The sequence below is a fragment of the Thunnus maccoyii genome, chromosome 3, assembly GCF_910596095.1.
Source record: "Thunnus maccoyii chromosome 3, fThuMac1.1, whole genome shotgun sequence".
In the NCBI taxonomy this organism is placed as follows: domain Eukaryota; kingdom Metazoa; phylum Chordata; class Actinopteri; order Scombriformes; family Scombridae; genus Thunnus; species Thunnus maccoyii.
In genome coordinates this window covers 37472795-37496900 of record NC_056535.1, presented here as the reverse complement: position 1 = coordinate 37496900, position 24106 = coordinate 37472795, and the positions used below count along the sequence as shown (strand labels likewise).

At 44.3% G+C, this 24106-nt stretch overlaps 2 protein-coding genes across 5 annotated transcripts in view; one reads left to right on the top strand and one right to left on the bottom strand.

Moving 5' to 3' along the window:
* Positions 1-14985, bottom strand: part of LOC121892059 (phospholipid transfer protein) — a 20079-nt gene extending 5094 nt beyond the window's left edge. For 2 of the 3 annotated variants that reach the window (XR_006094285.1, XM_042404842.1), the window contains exons 1-6: positions 14946-14985; positions 6426-6543; positions 2653-2752; positions 2441-2569; positions 2177-2332; positions 1694-1757 (exon numbers count right to left, since the gene is read on the bottom strand). Coding sequence is in view for 2 of the 3 variants with exons in the window: in XM_042404842.1 (XP_042260776.1) it covers positions 1694-1757; positions 2177-2332; positions 2441-2569; positions 2653-2752; positions 6426-6537 (561 nt within the window). In the remaining variant the exon portion in view is untranslated. Of the gene's footprint in view, positions 1-1693; positions 1758-2176; positions 2333-2440; positions 2570-2652; positions 2753-6425; positions 6544-6663; positions 6795-14945 lie in introns of those variants that run through there. The other variant, XM_042404850.1, reaches the window with a different exon arrangement.
* A 3323-nt stretch (positions 14986-18308) lies between these two features.
* The window catches only part of ddx27 (DEAD (Asp-Glu-Ala-Asp) box polypeptide 27), a 30521-nt gene continuing 24723 nt past the window's right edge, over positions 18309-24106 (top strand). The window contains exons 1-2 of one of the 2 annotated variants that reach the window (XM_042407112.1): positions 18309-18552; positions 19589-19744. In XM_042407112.1, coding sequence (XP_042263046.1) covers positions 18469-18552; positions 19589-19744 — 240 coding nt within the window. In that variant the 5' untranslated portion in view covers positions 18309-18468. The remainder of the gene's footprint in view (positions 18553-19588; positions 19745-24106) is intronic. The other variant, XM_042407113.1, reaches the window with a different exon arrangement.

The window sequence follows — 24106 nt, the reverse complement described above, 5'->3', positions numbered from 1 at the left end:
GACAGGTGAGAGAGACAGGTGAGATACAGACAGGTGAGAGACAGACAGGTGAGATACAGACAGGTGAGAGAGACAGGTGAGATACAGACAGGTGAGAGAGACAGGTGAGATACAGACAGGTGAGATACAGACAGGTGAGATACAGACAGGTGAGAGAGACAGGTGAGATACAGACAGGTGAGATACAGACAGGTGAGAGAGACAGGTGAGATACAGACAGGTGAGAGACAGACAGGTGAGATACAGACAGGTGAGAGAGACAGGTGAGATACAGACAGGTGAGAGAGACAGGTGAGATACAGACAGGTGAGATACAGACAGGTGAGAGAGACAGGTGAGATACAGACAGGTGAGACACAGACAGGTGAGACACAGACAGGTGAGACAGACAGGTGAGATACAGACAGGTGAGACACAGACAGGTGAGATACAGACAGGTGAGAGAGACAGGTGAGATACAGACAGGTGAGACACAGACAGGTGAGAGACAGACAGGTGAGACACAGACAGGTGAGACACAGACAGGTGAGACAGACAGGTGAGATACAGACAGGTGAGAGACAGACAGGTGAGACACAGACAGGTGAGACACAGACAGGTGAGACAGACAGGTGAGACAGACAGGTGAGATACAGACAGGTGAGACACAGACAGGTGAGATACAGACAGGTGAAACACAGACAGGTGAGACACAGACAGGTGAGATACAGACAGGTGAGACACAGACAGGTGAGATACAGACAGGTGAGATACAGACAGGTGAGAGAGACAGGTGAGATACAGACAGGTGAGACACAGACAGGTGAGATACAGACAGGTGAGATACAGACAGGTGAGAGAGACAGGTGAGACACAGACAGGTGAGACACAGACAGGTGAGAGACAGACAGGTGAGACACAGACAGGTGAGACACAGACAGGTGAGACAGACAGGTGAGATACAGACAGGTGAGACACAGACAGGTGAGATACAGACAGGTGAAACACAGACAGGTGAGACACAGACAGGTGAGATACAGACAGGTTAGACACAGACAGGTGAGACAGACAGGTGAGACAGACAGGTGAGATACAGACAGGTGAGACACAGACAGGTGAGAGACAGACAGGTGAGATACAGACAGGTGAAACACAGACAGGTGAGACACAGACAGGTGAGATACAGACAGGTGAGACACAGACAGGTGAGATACAGACAGGTGAGATACAGACAGGTGAGAGAGACAGGTGAGATACAGACAGGTGAGACACAGACAGGTGAGATACAGACAGGTGAGATACAGACAGGTGAGAGAGACAGGTGAGACACAGACAGGTGAGACACAGACAGGTGAGAGACAGACAGGTGAGACACAGACAGGTGAGACACAGACAGGTGAGACAGACAGGTGAGATACAGACAGGTGAGACACAGACAGGTGAGATACAGACAGGTGAAACACAGACAGGTGAGACACAGACAGGTGAGATACAGACAGGTTAGACACAGACAGGTGAGACAGACAGGTGAGACAGACAGGTGAGATACAGACAGGTGAGACACAGACAGGTGAGAGACAGACAGGTTAGACACAGACAGGTGAGACACAGACAGGTGAGACACAGACAGGTGAGATACAGACAGGTGAGAGACAGACAGGTGAGACACAGACGGGTGAGAGACAGACAGGTGAGAGACAGACAGGTAACAGACCTGTTGGTTGAGGAGGAAGCGCATGCCTGATGTCAGAAATCTGGACAGGAAGTTGTAAACCTTCCTGAAGACAGACAGACATCAGTTCTATTAACAATAATCATTAATCATGAATGATTATTGATTGTTACATTATACTTATTAACAGTTATCAGTAATGATTATTGATTGTTACATTATACTTATTAACAGTTATCAGTAATGATTATTGATTGTTACATTATACTTATTAACAGTTATCAGTAATGATTATTGATTGTTACATTATACTTATTAACAGTTATCAGTAATGATTATTGATCGTTACATTATACTTATTAACAGTTATCAGTAATGATTATTGATCGTTACATTATACTTATTAACAGTTATCATGAATGATTATTGATTGTTACATTATACTTATTAACAGTTATCAGTAATGATTATTGATCGTTACATTATACTTATTAACAGTTATCAGTAATGATTATTGATCGTTACCCGAGCGTTCCGCTGAACTTTGCCTTCATTTTGGCGATCTTGGCATCACAAGTGATGTTGTTGATCTTCAGTCGTCCTTCGTCGTCTCGGATCAGATTCAGAGCTGTGTTGATGTTCACTCCCTCTGCCGAGGCGTTGATGTTTCCTGTGTCATAACTGAGACAAAAAGACCATCATCATCATCATCATCATCATCATCATCATCATCATCATCATCGTCACTGTGAGCAGGTATTAGTGCTACTATGTTTCTGCAGGACTAACAAGAACCAGTAGAGGATCCGTCGGTGGAAACTCAGAGTGATCGACGAGTTCTGAACGTCAAACAACAAACCGACGTCTGGGAGGAAGCTGAGCTCGGCGTGAGTCAGATTCAACTCTTTTATCTTCACACTGACGGTAAACGAGAGGAAACGTTAACACGTGTCAAGTATTTAATGTTACAGTATTATTAAAAGTATATTATGATATTATACTCAGTGATGGTGTATTGGAAACGTCCTTCGCTGCCCTTCATCTCTGGCATACTGATGTTACTGAGCTCCTCTTCCACAAACCTCTGAGTCTCAAACCTCACTGAAAACACAAAACACACACTGTTAGTACTGCAAGTACTGCAAGTACTGCAAGTACTGCAACACATATAAATACTGCAAGTACTGCAAGTACTGCAACACATATAAATACTGCAAGTACTGCAACTCATATAAATACTGTTAGTACTGCAAGTACTGCGACACATATAAATACTGTTAGTACTGCAAGTACTGCAAGTACTGCAACACATATAAATACTGTTAGTACTGCAAGTACTGCAAGTACTGCAAGTACTGCAACACATATAAATACTGCAAGTACTGCAAGTACTGTGACACATATAAATACTGCAAGTACTGCAAGTACTGCAACACATATAAATACTGTTAGTACTGCAAGTACTGCAAGTACTGCAACACATATAAATACTGTTAGTACTGCAAGTACTGCAACACATATAAATACTGTTAGTACTGCAAGTACTGCAACACATATAAATACTGTTAGTACTGCAAGTACTGCGACACATATAAATACTGCAAGTACTGCAAGTACTGCAACACATATAAATACTGTTAGTACTGCAAGTACTGCAACACATATAAATACTGTTAGTACTGCAAGTACTGCAACACATATAAATACTGCAAGTACTGCGACACATATAAATATTGCAAGTACTGCAAGTACTGCAACTCATATAAATACTGCAAGTACTGCAACACATATAAATACTGTTAGTACTGCAAGTACTGCAACACATATAAATACTGTTAGTACTGCAAGTACTGCGACACATATAAATACTGCAAGTACTGCAAGTACTGCAACTCATATAAATACTGCAAGTACTGCAAGTACTGCGACACATATAAATACTGTTAGTACTGCAAGTACTGCAACACATATAAATACTGCAAGTACTGCAAGTACTGCGACACATATAAATACTGTTAGTACTGCAAGTACTGCAACACATATAAATACTGCAAGTACTGCAAGTACTGCAACTCATATAAATACTGCAAGTACTGCAAGTACTGCAACTCATATAAATACTGCAAGTACTGCAAGTACTGCAACACATATAAATACTGTTAGTACTGCAAGTACTGCGACACATATAAATACTGTTAGTACTGCAAGTACTGCAACACATATAAATACTGCAAGTACTGCAAGTACTGCGACACATATAAATACTGCAAGTACTGCAAGTACTGCGACACATATAAATACTGTTAGTACTGCAAGTACTGCAACACATATAAATACTGCAAGTACTGCAAGTACTGCGACACATATAAATACTGTTCGTACTGCAAGTACTGCAACACATATGAATACTGTTAGTACTGCAAGTACTGCAAGTACTGCGACACATATAAATACTGTTAGTACTGCAAGTACTGCAACACATAAATACTGTTAGTACTGCAAGTACTGCAAGTACTGCGACACATATAAATACTGTTAGTACTGCAAGTACTGCGACACATATAAATACTGTTAGTACTGCAAGTACTGCAAGTACTGCGACACATAAATACTGTTAGTACTGCAAGTACTGCGACACATATAAATACTGTTAGTACTGCAAGTACTGCAAGTACTGCAACACATATAAATACTGTTAGTACTGCAAGTACTGCAACACATATAAATACTGCAAGTACTGCAAGTACTGCAACACATATAAATACTGCAAGTACTGCAAGTACTGCAACACATAAATACTGTTAGTACTGCAAGTACTGCAACACATATAAATACTGTTAGTACTGCAAGTACTGCGACACATATAAATACTGCAAGTACTGCAAGTACTGCAACACATATAAATACTGTTAGTACTGCAAGTACTGCAACACATAAATACTGTTAGTACTGCAAGTACTGCAAGTACTGCGACACATATAAATACTGTTAGTACTGCAAGTACTGCAACACATATAAATACTGCAAGTACTGCAAGTACTGCGACACATATAAATACTGCAAGTACTGCAAGTACTGCGACACATATAAATACTGTTAGTACTGCAAGTACTGCAACACATATAAATACTGCAAGTACTGCAAGTACTGCGACACATATAAATACTGTTCGTACTGCAAGTACTGCAACACATATGAATACTGTTAGTACTGCAAGTACTGCAAGTACTGCGACACATATAAATACTGTTAGTACTGCAAGTACTGCAACACATAAATACTGTTAGTACTGCAAGTACTGCAAGTACTGCGACACATATAAATACTGTTAGTACTGCAAGTACTGCGACACATATAAATACTGTTAGTACTGCAAGTACTGCAAGTACTGCGACACATATAAATACTGTTAGTACTGCAAGTACTGCGACACATATAAATACTGTTAGTACTGCAAGTACTGCAAGTACTGCAACACATATAAATACTGTTAGTACTGCAAGTACTGCAACACATATAAATACTGCAAGTACTGCAAGTACTGCAACTCATATAAATACTGCAAGTACTGCAAGTACTGCAACACATATAAATACTGTTAGTACTGCAAGTACTGCAACACATATAAATACTGTTAGTACTGCAAGTACTGCGACACATATAAATACTGTTAGTACTGCAAGTACTGCAAGTACTGCAACACATAAATACTGTTAGTACTGCAAGTACTGCGACACATATAAATACTGTTAGTACTGCAAGTACTGCAAGTACTGCGACACATATAAATACTGTTAGTACTGCAAGTACTGCGACACATATAAATACTGTTAGTACTGCAAGTACTGCAAGTACTGCGACACATATAAATACTGTTAGTACTGCAAGTACTGCGACACATATAAATACTGTTAGTACTGCAAGTACTGCAAGTACTGCAACACATATAAATACTGTTAGTACTGCAAGTACTGCAACACATATAAATACTGCAAGTACTGCAAGTACTGCAACACATATAAATACTGTTAGTACTGCAAGTACTGCAAGTACTGCGACACAAATACTGTTAGTACTGCAAGTACTGCAACACATATAAATACTGTTAGTACTGCAACACATATAAATACTGTTAGTACTGCAAGTACTGCAACACATATAAATACTGTTAGTACTGCAACACATATAAATACTGTTAGTACTGCAAGTACTGCAACACATATAAATACTGCAAGTACTGCAACACATATAAATACTGCAAGTACTGCAAGTACTGCAACACATATAAATACTGCAAGTACTGCAAGTACTGCAACACATATAAATACTGTTAGTACTGCAAGTACTGCAACACATATAAATACTGTTAATGGATATACAATATTATTACAATAAAAACAAAAACGAATACTGTAAAAACTATAAATACTAAATACTGGATTAGTTTTAAGCAGTTTTAGATCTGGATTATAGATTAGATCTGGATTATAGATTAGATCTGGATTGTAGATTAGATCTGGATTATAGATTAGATCTGGATTACAGATTAGATCTGGAGTATAGATTGTTCTGGATTATAGATTAGATCTGGATTATAGATTAGATCTGGATTATAGATTAATCTAGTTTACAGATTGATCTAGATTATAGATTGTTCTGGATTATAGATTAGATCTGGAATATGGATGAATCTAGTTTACAGATTGATCTAGATTATAGATTGTTCTGGATTATAGATTAGTATCCAGTATTTAGTGTGTAGTGTAGTTCTTACACATCTCCAGTCCTTTGTCAGTGATGCGGATCTTGCAGCCGGCAGGTTCAGCAGTGGCCATGATGGACACCAAAGGGTAGAAGAAGAGAAGGGACAACAGACAGGAAGTCATCTCAACCTGAAACACAGAAGAAAACGATGATTCAAATGTGGACAGATCAGCTGTTCTGTCTGGCACGTGTTAAATATCACCACAGTTTGGTCTTGCAGGCTGTTTGGACTCTGATCAGTGACTCACAGGCCTCCTGTCTGTGTTTCTGTCTCTGTTGGATGTTTGCTGATTCAATAGTCACCCAGAGAACAGACACACGGCACAACACAATAAAAATACTTCAAATGTTTCCAGTTGTTTCCAGTTGTTTCCAGTTGTTTCCAGTTGGCTCCAGTTGTTTCCAGTTGTTTCCAGTTGTTTCCAGTTGGCTTCAGTTGTTTCCAGTTGGCTCCAGTTGTTTCCAGTTGTTTCCAGTTGGCTTCAGTTGTTTCCAGTTGGCTCCAGTTGTTTCCAGTTGTTTCCAGTTGGCTCCCTGTTCGGCTCAACACTGAGTCCACATGTTGAACTTTACCAACACACAGCAGAATTGAGGACATTTGAAGGTCGTAGTCACTGAATGTTTTCTGTGTGAAAACTATGCAAATGTGTCACAGTTTGATTGAAAACTGTTGCTGCTGCGTCGACTGTATGAAGAGTTTTAACATGTGGACTCGGTATTGATCCCTGCAGCTAACCAATCAGAAGACAGCCACATCCATCTGTGATTTATGATCAGACAGACTGGTGGTGGATTTATTAGGAAAATAAATAATAATTTTACAATAAAATCACAGAAAGAAGCAGCTTTCAAACAAACAGATGTCAGACTTTTAATCTTTTCAAAATGGTGGCAGTAAGGAGCCTAATGTTTCAGACTTGGAACCTCACTGTAAGTAAGTAATTTTATTTATAATAACGCCTTTCAAGAGCAGAGATGTCACAAAAGTGCTTCACAGTGGAGATAAAGCAAAAACACATACAGACATAAAACACAATAAACAACAAATTTTATGACATTTTTTAGACCCCTGACGTTTTGTGTACGCGCTTCAACCCAGTATAAAGTTTTTAATCATCGGATGCCTCGATTTTTAACTACTTTACGTGATCCAGCTGCCGACTCCTGACTGCCGCTAGTTTAGCCAGGTTTTTGTTTTTAGCCCAGCAGCTAAGCTAGCCGGTGTCGATTTTTACTGAGAATTTTAAGCTACTTTTATTCTTGGATTTTACAACGATGCCAACTTTATCCTGTGAGGACAGTGTACTACTCCAGATCGCTGACTTTAAGGAAGATATTTGACAGCTTTCCGATGAGCTCCAGAAGACGGACTCCCTCCTCTGTAGCTTCATGAACGTGGCTATCGGGCAGTCCAAACGGATCGCCAATCTGAGTGCAGCCATCCAAGACACTGCTCTGTGGGACCCCTCCACCTGTCCGCGGCCATCACTCGTCCTGGGCCGAGTTGGTGGCCCGCAGCCGCAAGAGGCGCTCGGGCAGGGCTGCCTCGCCACCCCACCTAACTCTCTCCAACCACTATGCGATCCTGTCGGACACCTTCTCGGCTCCTGCCGATGCTCCAGCGGCTCCGACTCATCCCCGTTCAGACCCCTCTCAGAAAGCGGTGCCCAGTGATACTGCACCCTCTTCCCCACCAGTGGCTAGCAGTGTTCACGTGGTTTGCCATTCCTCTGTGAGGTCAGATCAACGGCCATCATCTCAGGGAACGACCTCCTCTGCCCGTCGAAAGATAAAAATGTTGAAAGAGGCAGTTGCCAGACGTTCTGGAAGTCTTCCTCGTCCAGTCTTGCCACAACGCTCGCCCGTCTGGTCACCCCATCCTCAGTCGGCGACCTCAACACAAGGTGTGGAAACAGACCCTGCACTCCCCAGCCGCACAAGCCCACAGCTGTCACCCCCTCGTCCTCTCTTCTCGCCAACCACATTAGTAGTTGAGGACCCCATAATCAGGACATCAGGTTCTTCAACGCAGCCACACACTGCTTTCACGGTCCGTGACATCCTGGATAAGCTCCCGGGGCTGCTGCGCTCGCTCTCGTCCTTGATTAAACGAATCATAGTCCACATGGGAACAAATAATACTGCTCATCAGCAGTCTGAGCTGACCAAAAAGGATTTCAACGACCTTTTCAAGTTCCTAGGTAGCTGTGAAGTAACTATCTTTATCTCTGGTCCAATCACCACACTTCATCTCCATCTCCTCAGAGCACTGACCCCCCCGCCAGCTCTCCCCATCGGCTTTCTCTGTCATCACCACCTTCACCGGTCGCTTTCCCTATACAGCCCATTATTACAGACAGAGCCCATCATCCACACCATACATCTAAATCTTCATATCGATAACACTACGTGTAATGCTGCCTCTGAATTTCTTAATCTCACTGAGTCCTTTGATTTTAAGCAACAAGATCCGGCTCAACACACACTGGTGGGCACACTCTGGACCTTTTTACCCATGGCATAGATATTGTTACTGTTGGCTCTAAGGACTTCTATGTCAGTGACCATAAATGTATTTTATATGACATTTGCTCCACATTGGACTCTGAGCCCTCTTGTCATATGAGACAGACCCGTATCATAAATGAGGCTGTGGCTGTCAGTTTCTGCACAGTATTTGACAGCAACATTGCTTTAACGGATGGAGACGTGGACACCTTAGTCAAATCATTTAACACTCATTGTTCCTCAGTATTGGATAAACTGGCTCCTCGGAAACTCAGAAAGATCTCCAAAAACCCATCCCCATGGATCAACGACACCATCCGGACATTCAGGCACAAATGCAGAAAGTCTGAGTGCCTGTGAAAAGCTACGAAGCTGGAAGTGCATAGACTGCATCTCAAAGATCTCATGAGTACCCTCAACAACATGGTGAAGGCTGAGAGATCTTTATATTTCACTAATCTAATCTCTGTCAACAAAAGAAATCTAAAGTCCTGTTTGATACTGTAAACCATATTGTCTCTCCCAGCACCCCTAAACTTCAAATCTCATCAAACAGTGACTGCAATAACTTTCTCAAATATTTTATAGACAAGGTTGCCAATATTAGGGCAAATATCTCACCTATGTCCAGTCTGCTTACTAGTGGCTCCTGAACTACATCCATCTTGGACTCCTTTTATTCAGTGTCCGTGGATGATATAGCAGCCCTGTTAGGACAAATGAAACCCTCCTCGAGCCCACTAGATGTCCTACCAACCACTACCAACCACTATGTTTTTAAAGGTTTTTAACTGTATCGGACCCTGCGGAGCCAATATTATAAACCACTCTCTTCTATCAGGGTGTGTCCTCAGCTATTTTAAGCAGGCTATTGTTCAGCCTCTTAAAGAAATCAAACCTGGATCCCTCCCTGCCAGAGAACTACAGGCCCATTTCAAAACTCCCTTTCTTTACCAAAATTTTAGAAAAGACTGTGGAGAAGCAACTGGTTCAAACACTGGAATTGCACAGGGTGTTAGATAGTTTGCAATCTGGTTTCTGTAAAATGTACCCCACTGAAACAGCTCTCCTGAAGGTCTCAAATGACATTTTAATGGCTGCAGATGCCGGAGATTGTTCTGTTTTAGTTTTATTGGACCTTAGCGCAGCGTTCGATACTGTGGACCATCACGTTCTGATCCACAGGCTAAATCACCTGGTGGGCATCTCTGGGACTGCATTGGAGTGGTTCTCCTCATATCTCATGGATAGATCTTTGTCAGTCTCTGTAGGTGAATTTGTGTAAAACACAGCAGCTTTGTCCTGCGGTGTTCCCCAGGGATCAGTCTTGGGACCCATTTTACTCTTCATATACATGCTGCCACTGGGACAAATCATCAGCAGTTTCAAGAACATCTCCTACAATCTCTATGCTGATGACATCCAGTTGTACTTTTCATTTAAATCTAATGAGCTCCACAAACTCTTTGAACTTAATAGCTGTTTAAATGCAATTAGGAATTGGATGGCAAATAATTTTCTGCAGCTAAATGCAGATAAAACTGAAGTCCTGATATTTGGCCCCGATAATCTTCAGTCACCGATCAGATAGAACGTTGGTACCTTATCCTCATCTTCTCAGCCTTCCTTGTTTAATCTTGGTGTAATTTTTGACCAGTCAATGAGTTTTAAAGTGAATGTTAAGATGCTAACCCGATCATGATTCTTTCACCTGAGAAACAAACTCCGGTCAGTGGTATCAAGAAATGAAATGGAGATGTTAATCCATGCCTTTATTTCATCACGTTTGGACTACTATAACTCTCTTTTTACCTGTCTTAATAATTCTTCCATACACTGCTTGTGTGTACAAAGTGTCCAAAATGCTGCTGCTAAGCTTTTAACACGATCCAACAGATGGTCACATATTACACCTGTTTTAACCTCACTGCACTGGCTTCCAGTAAATTTTAGAATTCATTTTAAAATTTTCGGTGCTCACTTATTGAGCCCTACATGGCCAGACCTCCACAGTACATTACGGACCTCCACCCCTATACCACCAGCAGAGCTCTTAGATCCTCCACCCAGGGCTTTCTAAGTGTACCTCGTACAAATTTTAAGACTCAGGGTGATCATGCTTTCCAGTCGGCAGCCCCTAAGCTTTGGAACAGTCTTCAAACTAGCTTAAGAGCCTTGGAAACTGTTGACTCTTTTAAAAAGCAGCTAAAAACCCGTCTGTTCAGACAGGCATGTGGATAGTTTGTGCTATTCTATCTCTTAATTTGTCTATTTTATCTGCTCTCTCCTTGTATATTTCTATCTGGTGTCTTTGTTTTATTTATTTTGATGCATTTGATTTTACTTCTTTGACTGTGAAGCACTTTGTGAAGGTGCTATATAAATAAACTTTACTTTACTGGACGTAGTCACCATGACGTCACCCGTTGGTTGTGGGCGGCTGCAGCCGTCACCATCTTGGCAGCGCCTGACTCTGCCTGACTCCCAGCTAATCCAGAACGGTCAAAGAGGCGGAGCTGAGCTGCCTAGCAGCTAGCGAACTGTCACTCAAAGCAGTCATGTACTTAATTATTCATAACTTTACAGTTTAATAACATTTAAACGGGTGAGATATAAAGAATTCACCACCTGTGATTTCCCCTCAAGTTGTCTTGAAAGACGAAATTAGTTCTAAAGACCAAAACCATTTTTGTTCCAGGCTGTAAACAACATGGAATTTTAACATGGAGGTCTATGGAGGTCTATGGGAGTCTATGGGGGTCTATGGGAGTCTATGGGAGTCTATGGGGGTCTATGGGGGTCTATGGGAGTCTATGGGGGTCTATGGGGGTCTATGGGGGTCTATGGGAGTCTATGGGAGTCTATGGGGATCTATGGGAGTCTATGGGGGTCTATGGGGGTCTATGGGAGTCTATGGGGGTCTATGGGGGTCTATGGGGGTCTATTGGAGTCTATGGGGGTCTATGGGGGTCTATGGGAGTCTATGGGGGTCTATGGAGGTCTATGGGGGTCTATGGAGGTCTAGGGGAGTCTATGGAGGTCTATGGGGGTCTATGGGGGTCTATGGGGGTCTATGGGAGTCTATGGGGGTCTATGGGGGTCTATGGAGGTCTATGGGGGTCTATGGGGGTCTATGGGAGTCTATGGGGGTCTATGGGGGTCTATGTGATTGACACACTTCAGGAGCCTCAAGTGGCCCTTCGAGGAACTGCAGTTTTTAGGACTTCCACACTGGCTTCATTTTTCAGCTGCTTGGTCTTGAGCTGCTTTTTAAAAGGGTTAGGGTTAGTCCATAGATCTTAAATCCAAAGGGAGAGAGTTTTAAACAACGAGCAAACCCTGATCAGGTCTGCAGTAGATCTCTAATGTAGGCAGGAGCCTGACCATGCAGAGCTCTATCGGTCATCACAAGAACTTTTTATTGGATTCTGGATTTGATGGTGAGCCAGTGACGAGCAATCAGAATCAGTGTCATATGAGACCTTTTGGAGGACCTGGTCAAGAGTTCAGCAGCAGTATTTTGGAGAGATGTTCTGCTGAGGCAGGTGAACAGGGAGTTACAGTAGTCAAGATGATATGATATAAAAGCATAGTCTCATTATTTAAATATCCTGAATTAGTTTCTTTTGCTGCATTATTTTGGTTTAAACTGTCTTTAACTCATTTAAGCTCCTCTGTCAGTGACAGAAACTCGCAGTTTGTTCTTATCTTTGACTCAGAATTACAACTCAAAGATGACATGAACCATTTTTCCACTCGCTTGCTTGTTACAGTCGGAACAATATGACGAGGTTGAACGAGGATTTTCACAAACACTGTGAACTTTTACAACCTGACAGGATTTTAAAAATCAGAGGTCAGTTTGTGTGACGGCAGTCCGATCTTCGATGGACACAAAGGTCACATGTTGTAAAAAAGTAGTGGAAAGGTTTGTTTCTGAGCTGAAGTTTATCAACACTGTTCAGAACAAATCAATTTAAACTTGTAAACATTTATATCAGCTTGTTTTTTCAGCTTGTTTCTGTGCAGAGACAAACTGTCTACTGTAAACAGAAAGCTTCAGCAGCGTACTGAGGTCAAAGGTCACAATAAACACCATCCAGACAAATCTGAGGGTTTTTGTCCCTCCTGTGACTCCATACCACAGAGCTAAACACAACCAGAACAGTTGTAGCTTAAACTTATGAGTGAAAGAAAGAAACGAGCTGTCGACTGTCAGACTGCGTCGTCCATATAAACACTGCTCGACTTGAACTGCAGTAACCTCTCTTTCCCAACACTCCTCCTCCTCCTCATCCTCTCTTTTCTTTCCCAACACTCCTCCTCCTCCTCATCCTCTCTTTTCTTTCACAACACTCCTCCTGAGCTGGTTTTTCTCTCTGTAACACAAACTGAACTGAAGGATCTGATGAGTCTCTTTAGTTTAAACCTTTAAAAACAGACAGGAAGACAAACTGAGAGACTGAAAACTCTGATTCATTTATTTATTCACTTTCTCTGACACTTCAACTACTTTCAGAGGTCCGCTGACACTTGAACACTGAACACTGACAGTTCCACTGTATTCATCTGCTTTTGTCTTCAGCTCCTCTCAGGCTGCACTCAGTGTGTCGACACAGAGACAAACAACGCAGAGTCGTTTGACAAAAACTTCAACCTGGTTCAGCTTTGTCTGTAACACGACAGCAGGACGCTGTGTCGGCCAATCACATACATGCAAACTCACATTCTTGGCAGCTTACTTGATAACATGAATGTCGTATTGCTGTTTAACTCTGTGATGAAAAATAAAATAATTTCCAATAAATTCACCATGATAACTTTCCAGAGCTGTAAAGTCCTGTGTGTGAGTGTTACAAACCTCTAAAGTGTTCTGGACTCTGATCAACCTTTAAACTCCTGAATCTGGATCATATTTCACGTCTCACCTGAACCTTAAACAGCGCAGCCGCCTGCTTTCAGTGCATTTACCAGTTACAGACTGAACACCACATTAAAATATCTTAATTACATCATTATTGATGGAAAAATTATTAGATATAAAAGTATTCCTGTCACAGAGGCCTAAAATATCACTGCACTGTACGCTGTAGCTTTAAGAGACAAGACACACACACACACACACACACACACACACACACACACACACACACACACACACACACACACGTGTCATCTGGTCTAAAACTCCAAACAGCCTTTGAAGAACAGAATGTCCTCACAAAAATAGAAATGCAGGACCACACACCGTCACACACACAGTCTGTAATCTGCACGTTAATTACAGCTCAGTGACGACAGCCAATCGTCATCCAGCTGCTGCTTCACCCACATCTGGACATCTGTCTAACCACTAACTGCTAACTGCTAAATGCTAACCTTTAATTAAAAACCTTCAGTTCAAAGAGAAGATTTAGATTCCACACACAGCCTGACCCCCGACCTCTGACCCCTGCAGGTCTGCTGTGTGAGAGGAAATTAGTTAACTGGTTAAATTAATTGAAAGAGTTCACTAATAAATCCTCATTCTTACAGGATAAAGAACCTGACCACAGCTCAGTATTTTATATTTAATCATGTAATGCAGTGTGTTTGACTGAGCTGACTGAAGGTTTTCATCTGACAGTCAGTAACTTCAAACACTAAAAAGAGCTGAATGTGTAACTCTAACCCTTTAAAGAAGTGAGTCAGAAAACAGTCGAAGTGAACTGTGTTTGAACAGCAAAGCTTTAAAGTGTCTACAGTGAAAGAGTCAGTTAGTGTATAAATACTGAAAGCAGTGAAATAATAATAATAAATATATAAAACAAACAACTGATGAAACATCCTGACAGCAGCAACTGAGACACATTCAACTCAAATATATCATTAAATACTACTCACCTGTCCATCATCTGTCTGTCTGTCTGACTGACTGACTGTCTGACTGTCTGTCTGTCTGTCTGTCTGTCTGTCTGTCTGTGTCTCAGTAAAAGCTGAACTTTGTTCTGAATGTCAGAAAGATGAAAATGATGAAACTCACAGATCAGCAGACGGATGGAGGAGGAGCAGATCTGTTCTGTTCATCTGTTTCTGTCCACACTGACTGATTCTCTCTGTGAGGAAAAGCTTCCCAAGGGACTGACTCCTCCTCCCTCCTCCTCCCCCCTCCTCCCCCCTCCTCCTCCCCCCTCCTCCCCCCCCTCCTCCTCCCCCCTCCTCCTCCCCCTCCTCCCCCCCCCCCCCCCCCCCTCCCTCCCCCCCCCCTTCCCCCCCCCCCTCCCCTCCCTCCCTCCCCCCCCCCTGCTCCCCCCATCACTGTGGGAGGCTGAGAGTGGCTGTTTCCTTGTATTTCTATCTTTGTGAGGACCATTTTCAGATTTACACACTGACTGTGAGGACTTGTTTAGACAGCAGGGATGTGAACATGAGGGGTTAGAGTGGTCGAGTAGCTAAAACGTGGTCTTTCAAGTGGTCAGGGATGTAAACATGAAGGATTAGAGCAGCAAAACCAGCCCCTTTAAAGCAGAGTGATGCATGAATTTTACAGCTCTGGAAAGTTATCATGGTGGAAATTATTATGTGTCTCCTTTTTCTCCTGTTTCTGAAACTTCTCTCTTCTTTCAAACACTTTGTACACGTTATACATCCTCATGTTCTGCATGAGAAGCTTTGTTTTAGGAAAATACATTTTTCCTCAACAAAATGTGACAAAACAAACTGTTCTGTGTTTCAGGGAACCTCTGCTGGTTCTGTGGTTAAACCCTGGTAATGGTCAGTTTCCCTGTTAGATTACAAGGTTCTGGGTTCACAGCAGTGCCCCTCATAATGCTGCTCTTATGAACAAACTTGTTTTTAATGTTTATCATTCAATGCAACTCCTGTGCTCTTTAATATAGATAGATACATACATACATACCTCCCATGGGGGGGGGGGGGGGGGGGGGTGGTGTGTCTCTACCAGAGTTCTGGGAGTTTGAGGGGTCTGTGCAGTATCTTAGCTGTTCCTAGGACTGGGCTCTTCTGGACAGAGACCTCAGATGTTGTACCTGGAATCTGCTGGAGCCACTCACCCAGTTTGTGGGTCACAGCCCCCAGTGCTCCCATTACCACTGGCACCACTGTTGCCTTCACTCCCCACATCTTTTCTAGCTCCTCTTCTTGGTATTTTTCGATCTTCTCGTGTTCCTTCTTCTTGATGTTGCTGTCGCTTGGGATGGCTACGTCTATCATTACTGCCTTCTTCTGTTGTTTGTCGATCAACACGATGTCCGGTTGGTTAGCCATCACCAGTTTGTCAGTCTGGATCTGGAAGTCCCACAGGATCTTGGCTTGGTCTTTCTCAACCACCTTAGGAGGTGTCTTCCATTGTGACCTTGGGACCTCCAGCCCATACTCAGTGCAGATGTTCCTGTACACTATGCCAGCCACTTGGTTATGGCGTTCCATGTACGCTGTTCCTGCCTTCATCTTACACCCTGCTATTATGTGCTGAACTGTCTCAGGAGCATCTTTGCACAGCCTGCACCTGGGGTCCTGTCTGGTGTGGTAGATCCCCGCCTCTATTGATCTTGTACTGAGTGCCTGTTCTTGTGCTGCCATGATCAGTGCTTCTGTGCTGTCCTTCAGTCCAGCCTTTTCCAGCCACTGGTAGGATTTCTTGATATCAGCCACTTCCTCTATCTGTCGGTGGTACATGCCGTGTTGGGGCTTGTTCCTCCATGATGGTTCCTCCTCCTCCTCTGCATCATCGGGTTTCTGCTGCCTGAGGTTCACTTAGCAGTTCATCTTTGGGGGCCATCTTCCTGATGTTGTCCTGGATGTTGGCTGTTTAGTCCTGGACAGTGGCTCTGATGCTCACCAGTCCTCGGCCTCCCTCGTTCCGCTTAGTGTACAGTCTCAGGGTGCTGGACTTGGGGTCAAACCCTCCCTGCACTTTGAGGGGCTTTCTTGTCTTGATATCAGTGGCCTCTATCTCCTCCTTTGGCCGGCTTATTATACCAGCGGGGTATCTGATGACTGACAGGGCGTACGTGTTGATGGCCCGTATCTTGTTCTTGCCATTCAGCAGACTTTTCAGGACCTGCCTTACTCTGTGTAGGTATTTGGCTGTGGCTGACTTCCTTGCGGCCTCCTCAAGGTTTCCATTTGCTGCAGGATGCCAAGGTATTTGTAGCTGTCCTGAACATCTGCAATGCTGCCTTCTGGTAGTTCAACCCCCTCCGTTCTGATCATCTTCCCTCTCTTCGATACCATCCGACCATTCAATGTCGTTGCTGTAGATCCTGGCGATGTGGATCAGTGAGTCGATGTCTTGCTCATTCCTGGCATACAGCTTGATGTCATCCATGTAGAGGAGGTGACTGATGGTTGTTCCACTTCAGAACCGGTATCCGTAGCCACTCTTTGAGATGATGTGGCTGAGGGGTTCAGGCCTTGGAGGCAGGGTCCTGTTCATTCCTATGAAGGTTACTCAGTTGCACATGAAGCCAAAAAAGATCAAAAAGTTCTGCCTCTATTGGGCCCGTAGAGTAAGTGCACCAGTGACGAGTCGGCTACTTCCAGTTTAGCCCTCCGGCTAACTTGAATGGGGATAAAACAATTCAGTCGTTGTTTTTTCTAGACTTCTGAAATGTGATCAGACTGAACGGAACAAATAATGACAGTGAGGCGAGTCATTGCGACAAATGTATCCACTAATAGACGTGGATACTAATGTATCACTCTTCTTCTCTCCTCATATTTCCTGCACTAATGTATCCACATCTCTTTCACAATGTAAGTCTGAAGGAAAACATCTTTTTGGGCCCAATAATGTCACGTGATGTTGTAATTACACGGTTTGGCCGCTATGTCAAACTGGCTCCAAAGCCCGGCGCTGTTCCTGTATCCAGTTCTGTTCATACATCCACCACCACTTCACAAGGCCAGACCTTCCTCCTCCTGCCCTGCAGGTGTCGCTGTTGAAGCATTTTAATCAGAATTTCAATAATAGATTTTTTCCAAAGAGAGAAAAATATTTTATAAATGATAATGAGATTTGGTAATAGTTTATTTCAACCAAATATTGTTTTTTTATATTTTGATCTCCCTCAGCAGCTCCTCTGCATCTATGGACCAGCCTCCTCTGGAAAACAGACATTATCAGTGTAGAGAGAGCGAGACGGTGGGGCATGTCATGACTTCATGCAGGAAATGTGAGGAGAGAAGAAGAGTGATGACAGGTGTACAGGTGAGGATTAAGGATGTGATTGAAGGTGTGGACACTGTGAAGGGGAGAACTGGATTTATTAGAAGACTCTAATGACATCGGACTGTAGTGACGGATAAAGCCAGTAGGAGGCAGTAATGCAACTTCTAGGATGCCAACAGCCGTTAACCACCAAAGAAGAAGAGGAAGAACAGGACGGAAATAGACTGATGTCACTTCCTGTTTCCTTCAACACATGTGAGTGAGCGTGGAGAGAAAACGGTGAAGAACCTCCACAGGACCCGTATAAGACCCGTTTAAATACGTTTAAACCAATTAAAACCCGTTTAGTTTCGGTACCAAAGTGCATTCCGCCATGTTGGAGCAGTTGGGTCTGATCGGGACCATCCGGGACGAGGAGCAGAGTCCGGAGGAACCCGACACCGAGTCCGACCAGGAGGTGAGTGAGTCCGGCCTCACAGCTGATCTCTGCCCGCTGCAGGGAACCAGAGCTCGGCTGGAAGAAAGACAAAATGTTTTTTAAGTTTAAATATGAAGAAGAAGAGATGAAACAAGATCTGAATGTTTACATTTCACACAGAAGCACATGGAGCCTGTCTCACCTGTCTCACCTGTTTAATTCACTCTTCAAATGAACGTAGTAGAAACATAAAACGTACCTGAAACATTTGTAAGGTTCCTTTTACGTTAACGGGAAGTCATCTGATGTCGTCTGGAGTTTGGGCTTCAGCTTGGAGTGAAAGTTGTTCAGGCTGTTTGTGTTTATTGGGCAGCATTTTCAATATACAATAATAATAATAACAATACTCAATATACACTCCAGATATTACACGTTTTTTTCTTCAAAACATAGAATAAGACATATCTATGCTCATCACAATGGCCGCTTGGTTATGTTTTAAAAGGAGCAAATTTGGAAAGAAATTATATTTATAAAACACTGCAGATTAAAATCTTACAACACTCACAAGTGCATCTTCAGAGTACAAACAATCTGGATGAATGAAACGACTAAAAACCTATTATTGGCTGAACTGCAGGAGCTGGGAAACATTACAAGCAAAAGAAAATAATTTTAAAATAAAACTGCTACCAGTAAAGAGTCATATGTAATGACTTCCTGGATAAAAAGCATCCTGCAGATCACAGAAACATCATATTTCAGCTGAATAATCTGAACAACATCAGCTTGTATTCTTCTGACTCACTGAATCAAACCTCATGTGGGAACATTTGGGAACATTTAGGAACATTTGGGAACATTTGGGAACATTTGGGAACTGTTTTGCTCATGTGTGGCATCATTTTTGTTGGCAGGTGAGATTCGTCCGTCTTCCACCTGCTGCTAATTAGAGATGTTGGTGTTTGTGCTGCAGCTCGTTACTGTCGTCTACACATCACACGGCTGCTTTCAGCGTCTGTGTGAGTCACAAACAAACATGAAATAATCAATAATCACATTGATTGTGTTTCAGGACCAGCCGATCGTCCTGAACAGGAAGAAGAAGTTTGGGAATCAGACTCGCGGGGCGAGAGACTTCAACACGGACTTTGAGTTTGGAGAGCGAGACGGACTGAACCACGACGACGACTGGGTGATGGCCGACGTCATGAAACAGCTCAAGAACAAGGTGAAACCCAGCAGAACCCTGCTTCAAATGCAGTACAATGTTCTACCACCGTGTGCTGGTTCTATGGCGTTCTACCGCTGTGTGCTGGTTCTATGGCGTTCTACAGCTGTGTGCTGGTTCTGTAACGTTCTACCGCTGTGTGCTGGTTCTAGAACGTTCTACCGCTGTGTGCTGGTTCTAGAACGTTCTACCGCTGTGTGCTGGTTCTATGGCGTTCTACCGCTGTGTGCTGGTTCTATGGCGTTCTACAGCTGTGTGCTGGTTCTGTAACGTTCTACAGCTGTGTGCTGGTTCTGTAACGTTCTACCGCTGTGTGCTGGTTCTAGAACGTTCTACCGCTGTGTGCTGGTTCTACGGCGTTCTACAGCTGTGTGCTGGTTCTATGGCGTTCTACCGCTGTGTGCTGGTTCTAGAACGTTCTACAGCTGTGCTGGTTCTATGGCGTTCTACAGCTGTGTGCTGTTTCTGTAACGTTCTACCGCTGTGTGCTGGTTCTAGAACGTTCTACCGCTGTGTGCTGGTTCTGTAACGTTCTACAGCTGTGTGCTGGTTCTGTAACGTTCTACAGCTGTGTGCTGGTTCTGTAACGTTCTACCGCTGTGTGCTGTTTCTGTAACGTTCTACCGCTGTGTGCTGGTTCTAGAACGTTCTACCGCTGTGTGCTGGTTCTACGGCGTTCTACAGCTGTGTGCTGGTTCTACGGCGTTCTACAGCTGTGTGCTGGTTCTAGAACGTTCTACAGCTGTGCTGGTTCTATGGCGTTCTACAGCTGTGTGCTGATTCTGTAACGTTCTACAGCTGTGTGCTGGTTCTGTGGCGTTCTACAGCTGTGTGCTGGTTCTGTAACGTTGTACAGCTGTGTGCTGGTTCTGTAACGTTCTACAGCTGTGTGCTGGTTCTATGGCGTTCTACAGCTGTGTGCTGGTTCTATGGCGTTCTACAGCTGTGTGCTGGTTCTGTAACGTTCTACCGCTGTGTGCTGGTTCTGTAACGTTCTACCGCTGTGTGCTGGTTCTGTAACGTTCTACCGCTGTGTGCTGGTTCTATGGCGTTCTACAGCTGTGTGCTGGTTCTGTAATGTTCTACAGCTGTGTGCTGGTTCTATGGCGTTCTACAGCTGTGTGCTGGTTCTATGGCGTTCTACCGCTGTGTGCTGGTTCTGTAACGTTCTACCGCTGTGTGCTGGTTCTATGGCGTTCTACAGCTGTGTGCTGGTTCTATGGCGTTCTACAGCTGTGTGCTGGTTCTATAACGTTCTACAGCTGTGTGCTGGTTCTATGGCGTTCTACAGTTGTGTGCTGGTTCTATAACGTTCTACAGCTGTGTGCTGGTTCTATGGCGTTCTACAGTTGTGTGCTGGTTCTATAACGTTCTACAGCTGTGTGCTGGTTCTGTAACGTTCTACAGCTGTGTGCTGGTTCTGTAACGTTCTACCGCTGTGTGCTGGTTCTAGAACGTTCTACCGCTGTGTGCTGGTTCTACGGCGTTCTACAGCTGTGTGCTGGTTCTACGGCGTTCTACTGCTGTGTGCTGGTTCTAGAACGTTCTACAGCTGTGCTGGTTCTATGGCGTTCTACAGCTGTGTGCTGATTCTGTAACGTTCTACAGCTGTGTGCTGGTTCTGTGGCGTTCTACAGCTGTGTGCTGGTTCTGTAACGTTCTACAGCTGTGTGCTGGTTCTGTAACGTTGTACAGCTGTGTGCTGGTTCTGTAACGTTCTACAGCTGTGTGCTGGTTCTATGGCGTTCTACAGCTGTGTGCTGGTTCTATGGCGTTCTACAGCTGTGTGCTGGTTCTGTAACGTTCTACCGCTGTGTGCTGGTTCTGTAACGTTCTACCGCTGTGTGCTGGTTCTGTAACGTTCTACCGCTGTGTGCTGGTTCTATGGCGTTCTACAGCTGTGTGCTGGTTCTGTAACGTTCTACAGCTGTGTGCTGGTTCTATGGCGTTCTACCGCTGTGTGCTGGTTCTGTAACGTTCTACCGCTGTGTGCTGGTTCTATGGCGTTCTACAGCTGTGTGCTGGTTCTATGGCGTTCTACAGCTGTGTGCTGGTTCTATAACGTTCTACAGCTGTGTGCTGGTTCTATGGCGTTCTACAGTTGTGTGCTGGTTCTATAACGTTCTACAGCTGTGTGCTGGTTCTATGGCGTTCTACAGTTGTGTGCTGGTTCTATAACGTTCTACAGCTGTGTGCTGGTTCTATGGCGTTCTACAGCTGTGTGCTGGTTCTATGGCGTTCTACAGCTGTGTGCTGGTTCTATGGCGTTCTACAGCTGTGTGCTGGTTCTAGAACGTTCTACAGCTGTGTGCTGGTTCTATGGCATTCTACAGCCGTGTGCTGGCTCTGTAACGTTCTACCGCTGTGTGCTGGTTCTATGGCATTCTACCGCCGTGTGCTGGCTCTGTAACGTTCTACAGCTGTGTGCTGGTTCTATGGCGTTCTACAGCTGTGTGCTGGTTCTGTAACGTTCTACAGCTGTGTGCTGGTTCTATGGCGTTCTACCGCTGTGTGCTGGTTCTTTAACGTTCTACCGCTGTGTGCTGGTTCTATGGCGTTCTACAGCTGTGTGCTGGTTCTATGGCGTTCTACAGCTGTGTGCTGGTTCTATAACGTTCTACAGCTGTGTGCTGGTTCTATGGCGTTCTAAAGTTGTGTGCTGGTTCTATAACGTTCTACAGCTGTGTGCTGGTTCTATGGCGTTCTATAGTTGTGTGCTGGTTCTATAACGTTCTACAGCTGTGTGCTGGTTCTATGGCGTTCTACAGCTGTGTGCTGGCTCTGTAACGTTCTACCGCTGTGTGCTGGTTCTATGGCGTTCTACCGCCGTGTGCTGGCTCTGTAACGTTCTACCGCTGTGTGCTGGTTCTATGGCGTTCTACAGCTGTGTGCTGGTTCTGTAACGTTGTACAGCTGTGTGCTGGTTCTGTAACGTTCTACTGCTGTGTGCTGGTTCTATGGCGTTCTACAGCTGTGTGCTGGCTCTGTAACGTTCTACCGCTGTGTGCTGGTTCTATGGCGTTCTACAGTTGTGTGCTGGTTCTATAACGTTCTACAGCTGTGTGCTGGTTCTATGGCGTTCTACAGTTGTGTGCTGGTTCTATAACGTTCTACAGCTGTGTGCTGGTTCTATGGCGTTCTACAGCTGTGTGCTGGTTCTATGGCGTTCTACAGCTGTGTGCTGGTTCTATGGCGTTCTACAGCTGTGTGCTGGTTCTAGAACGTTCTACAGCTGTGTGCTGGTTCTATGGCATTCTACAGCTGTGTGCTGGCTCTGTAACGTTCTACCGCTGTGTGCTGGTTCTATGGCGTTCTACCGCCGTGTGCTGGCTCTGTAACGTTCTACAGCTGTGTGCTGGTTCTATGGCGTTCTACAGCTGTGTGCTGGTTCTGTAACGTTCTACAGCTGTGTGCTGGTTCTATGGCGTTCTACCGCTGTGTGCTGGTTCTGTAACGTTCTACCGCTGTGTGCTGGTTCTATGGCGTTCTACAGCTGTGTGCTGGTTCTATGGCGTTCTACAGCTGTGTGCTGGTTCTATAACGTTCTACAGCTGTGTGCTGGTTCTATGGCGTTCTACAGTTGTGTGCTGGTTCTATAACGTTCTACAGCTGTGTGCTGGTTCTATGGCGTTCTACAGTTGTGTGCTGGTTCTATAACGTTCTACAGCTGTGTGCTGGTTCTATGGCGTTCTACAGCTGTGTGCTGGCTCTGTAACGTTCTACCGCTGTGTGCTGGTTCTATGGCGTTCTACCGCCGTGTGCTGGCTCTGTAACGTTCTACCGCTGTGTGCTGGTTCTATGGCGTTCTACAGCTGTGTGCTGGTTCTGTAACGTTCTACAGCTGTGTGCTGGTTCTGTAACGTTCTACTGCTGTGTGCTGGTTCTATGGCGTTCTACAGCTGTGTGCTGGCTCTGTAACGTTCTACCGCTGTGTGCTGGTTCTATGGCGTTCTACCGCTGTGTGCTGGTTCTATGGCGTTCTACAGCTGTGTGCTGGTTCTATGGCGTTCTACCACTGTGTGCTGGTTCTGTAACGTTCTGCAGCTGTGTGCTGGTTCTGTAACGTTGTACAGCTGTGTGCTGGTTCTGTAACGTTCTACCGCTGTGTGCTGGTTCTATGGCGTTCTACAGCTGTGTGCTGGTTCTATAACGTTCTACAGCTGTGTGCTGGTTCTATGGCGTTCTACAGCTGTGTGCTGGTTCTATGGCGTTCTACCGCTGTGTGCTGGTTCTATGGCGTTCTACAGCTGTGTGCTGGTTCTATGGCGTTCTACCACTGTGTGCTGGTTCTATGGCGTTCTACCGCTGTGTGCTGGTTCAATGGCGTTCTACCGCTGTGTGCTGGTTCTATGGCGTTCTACC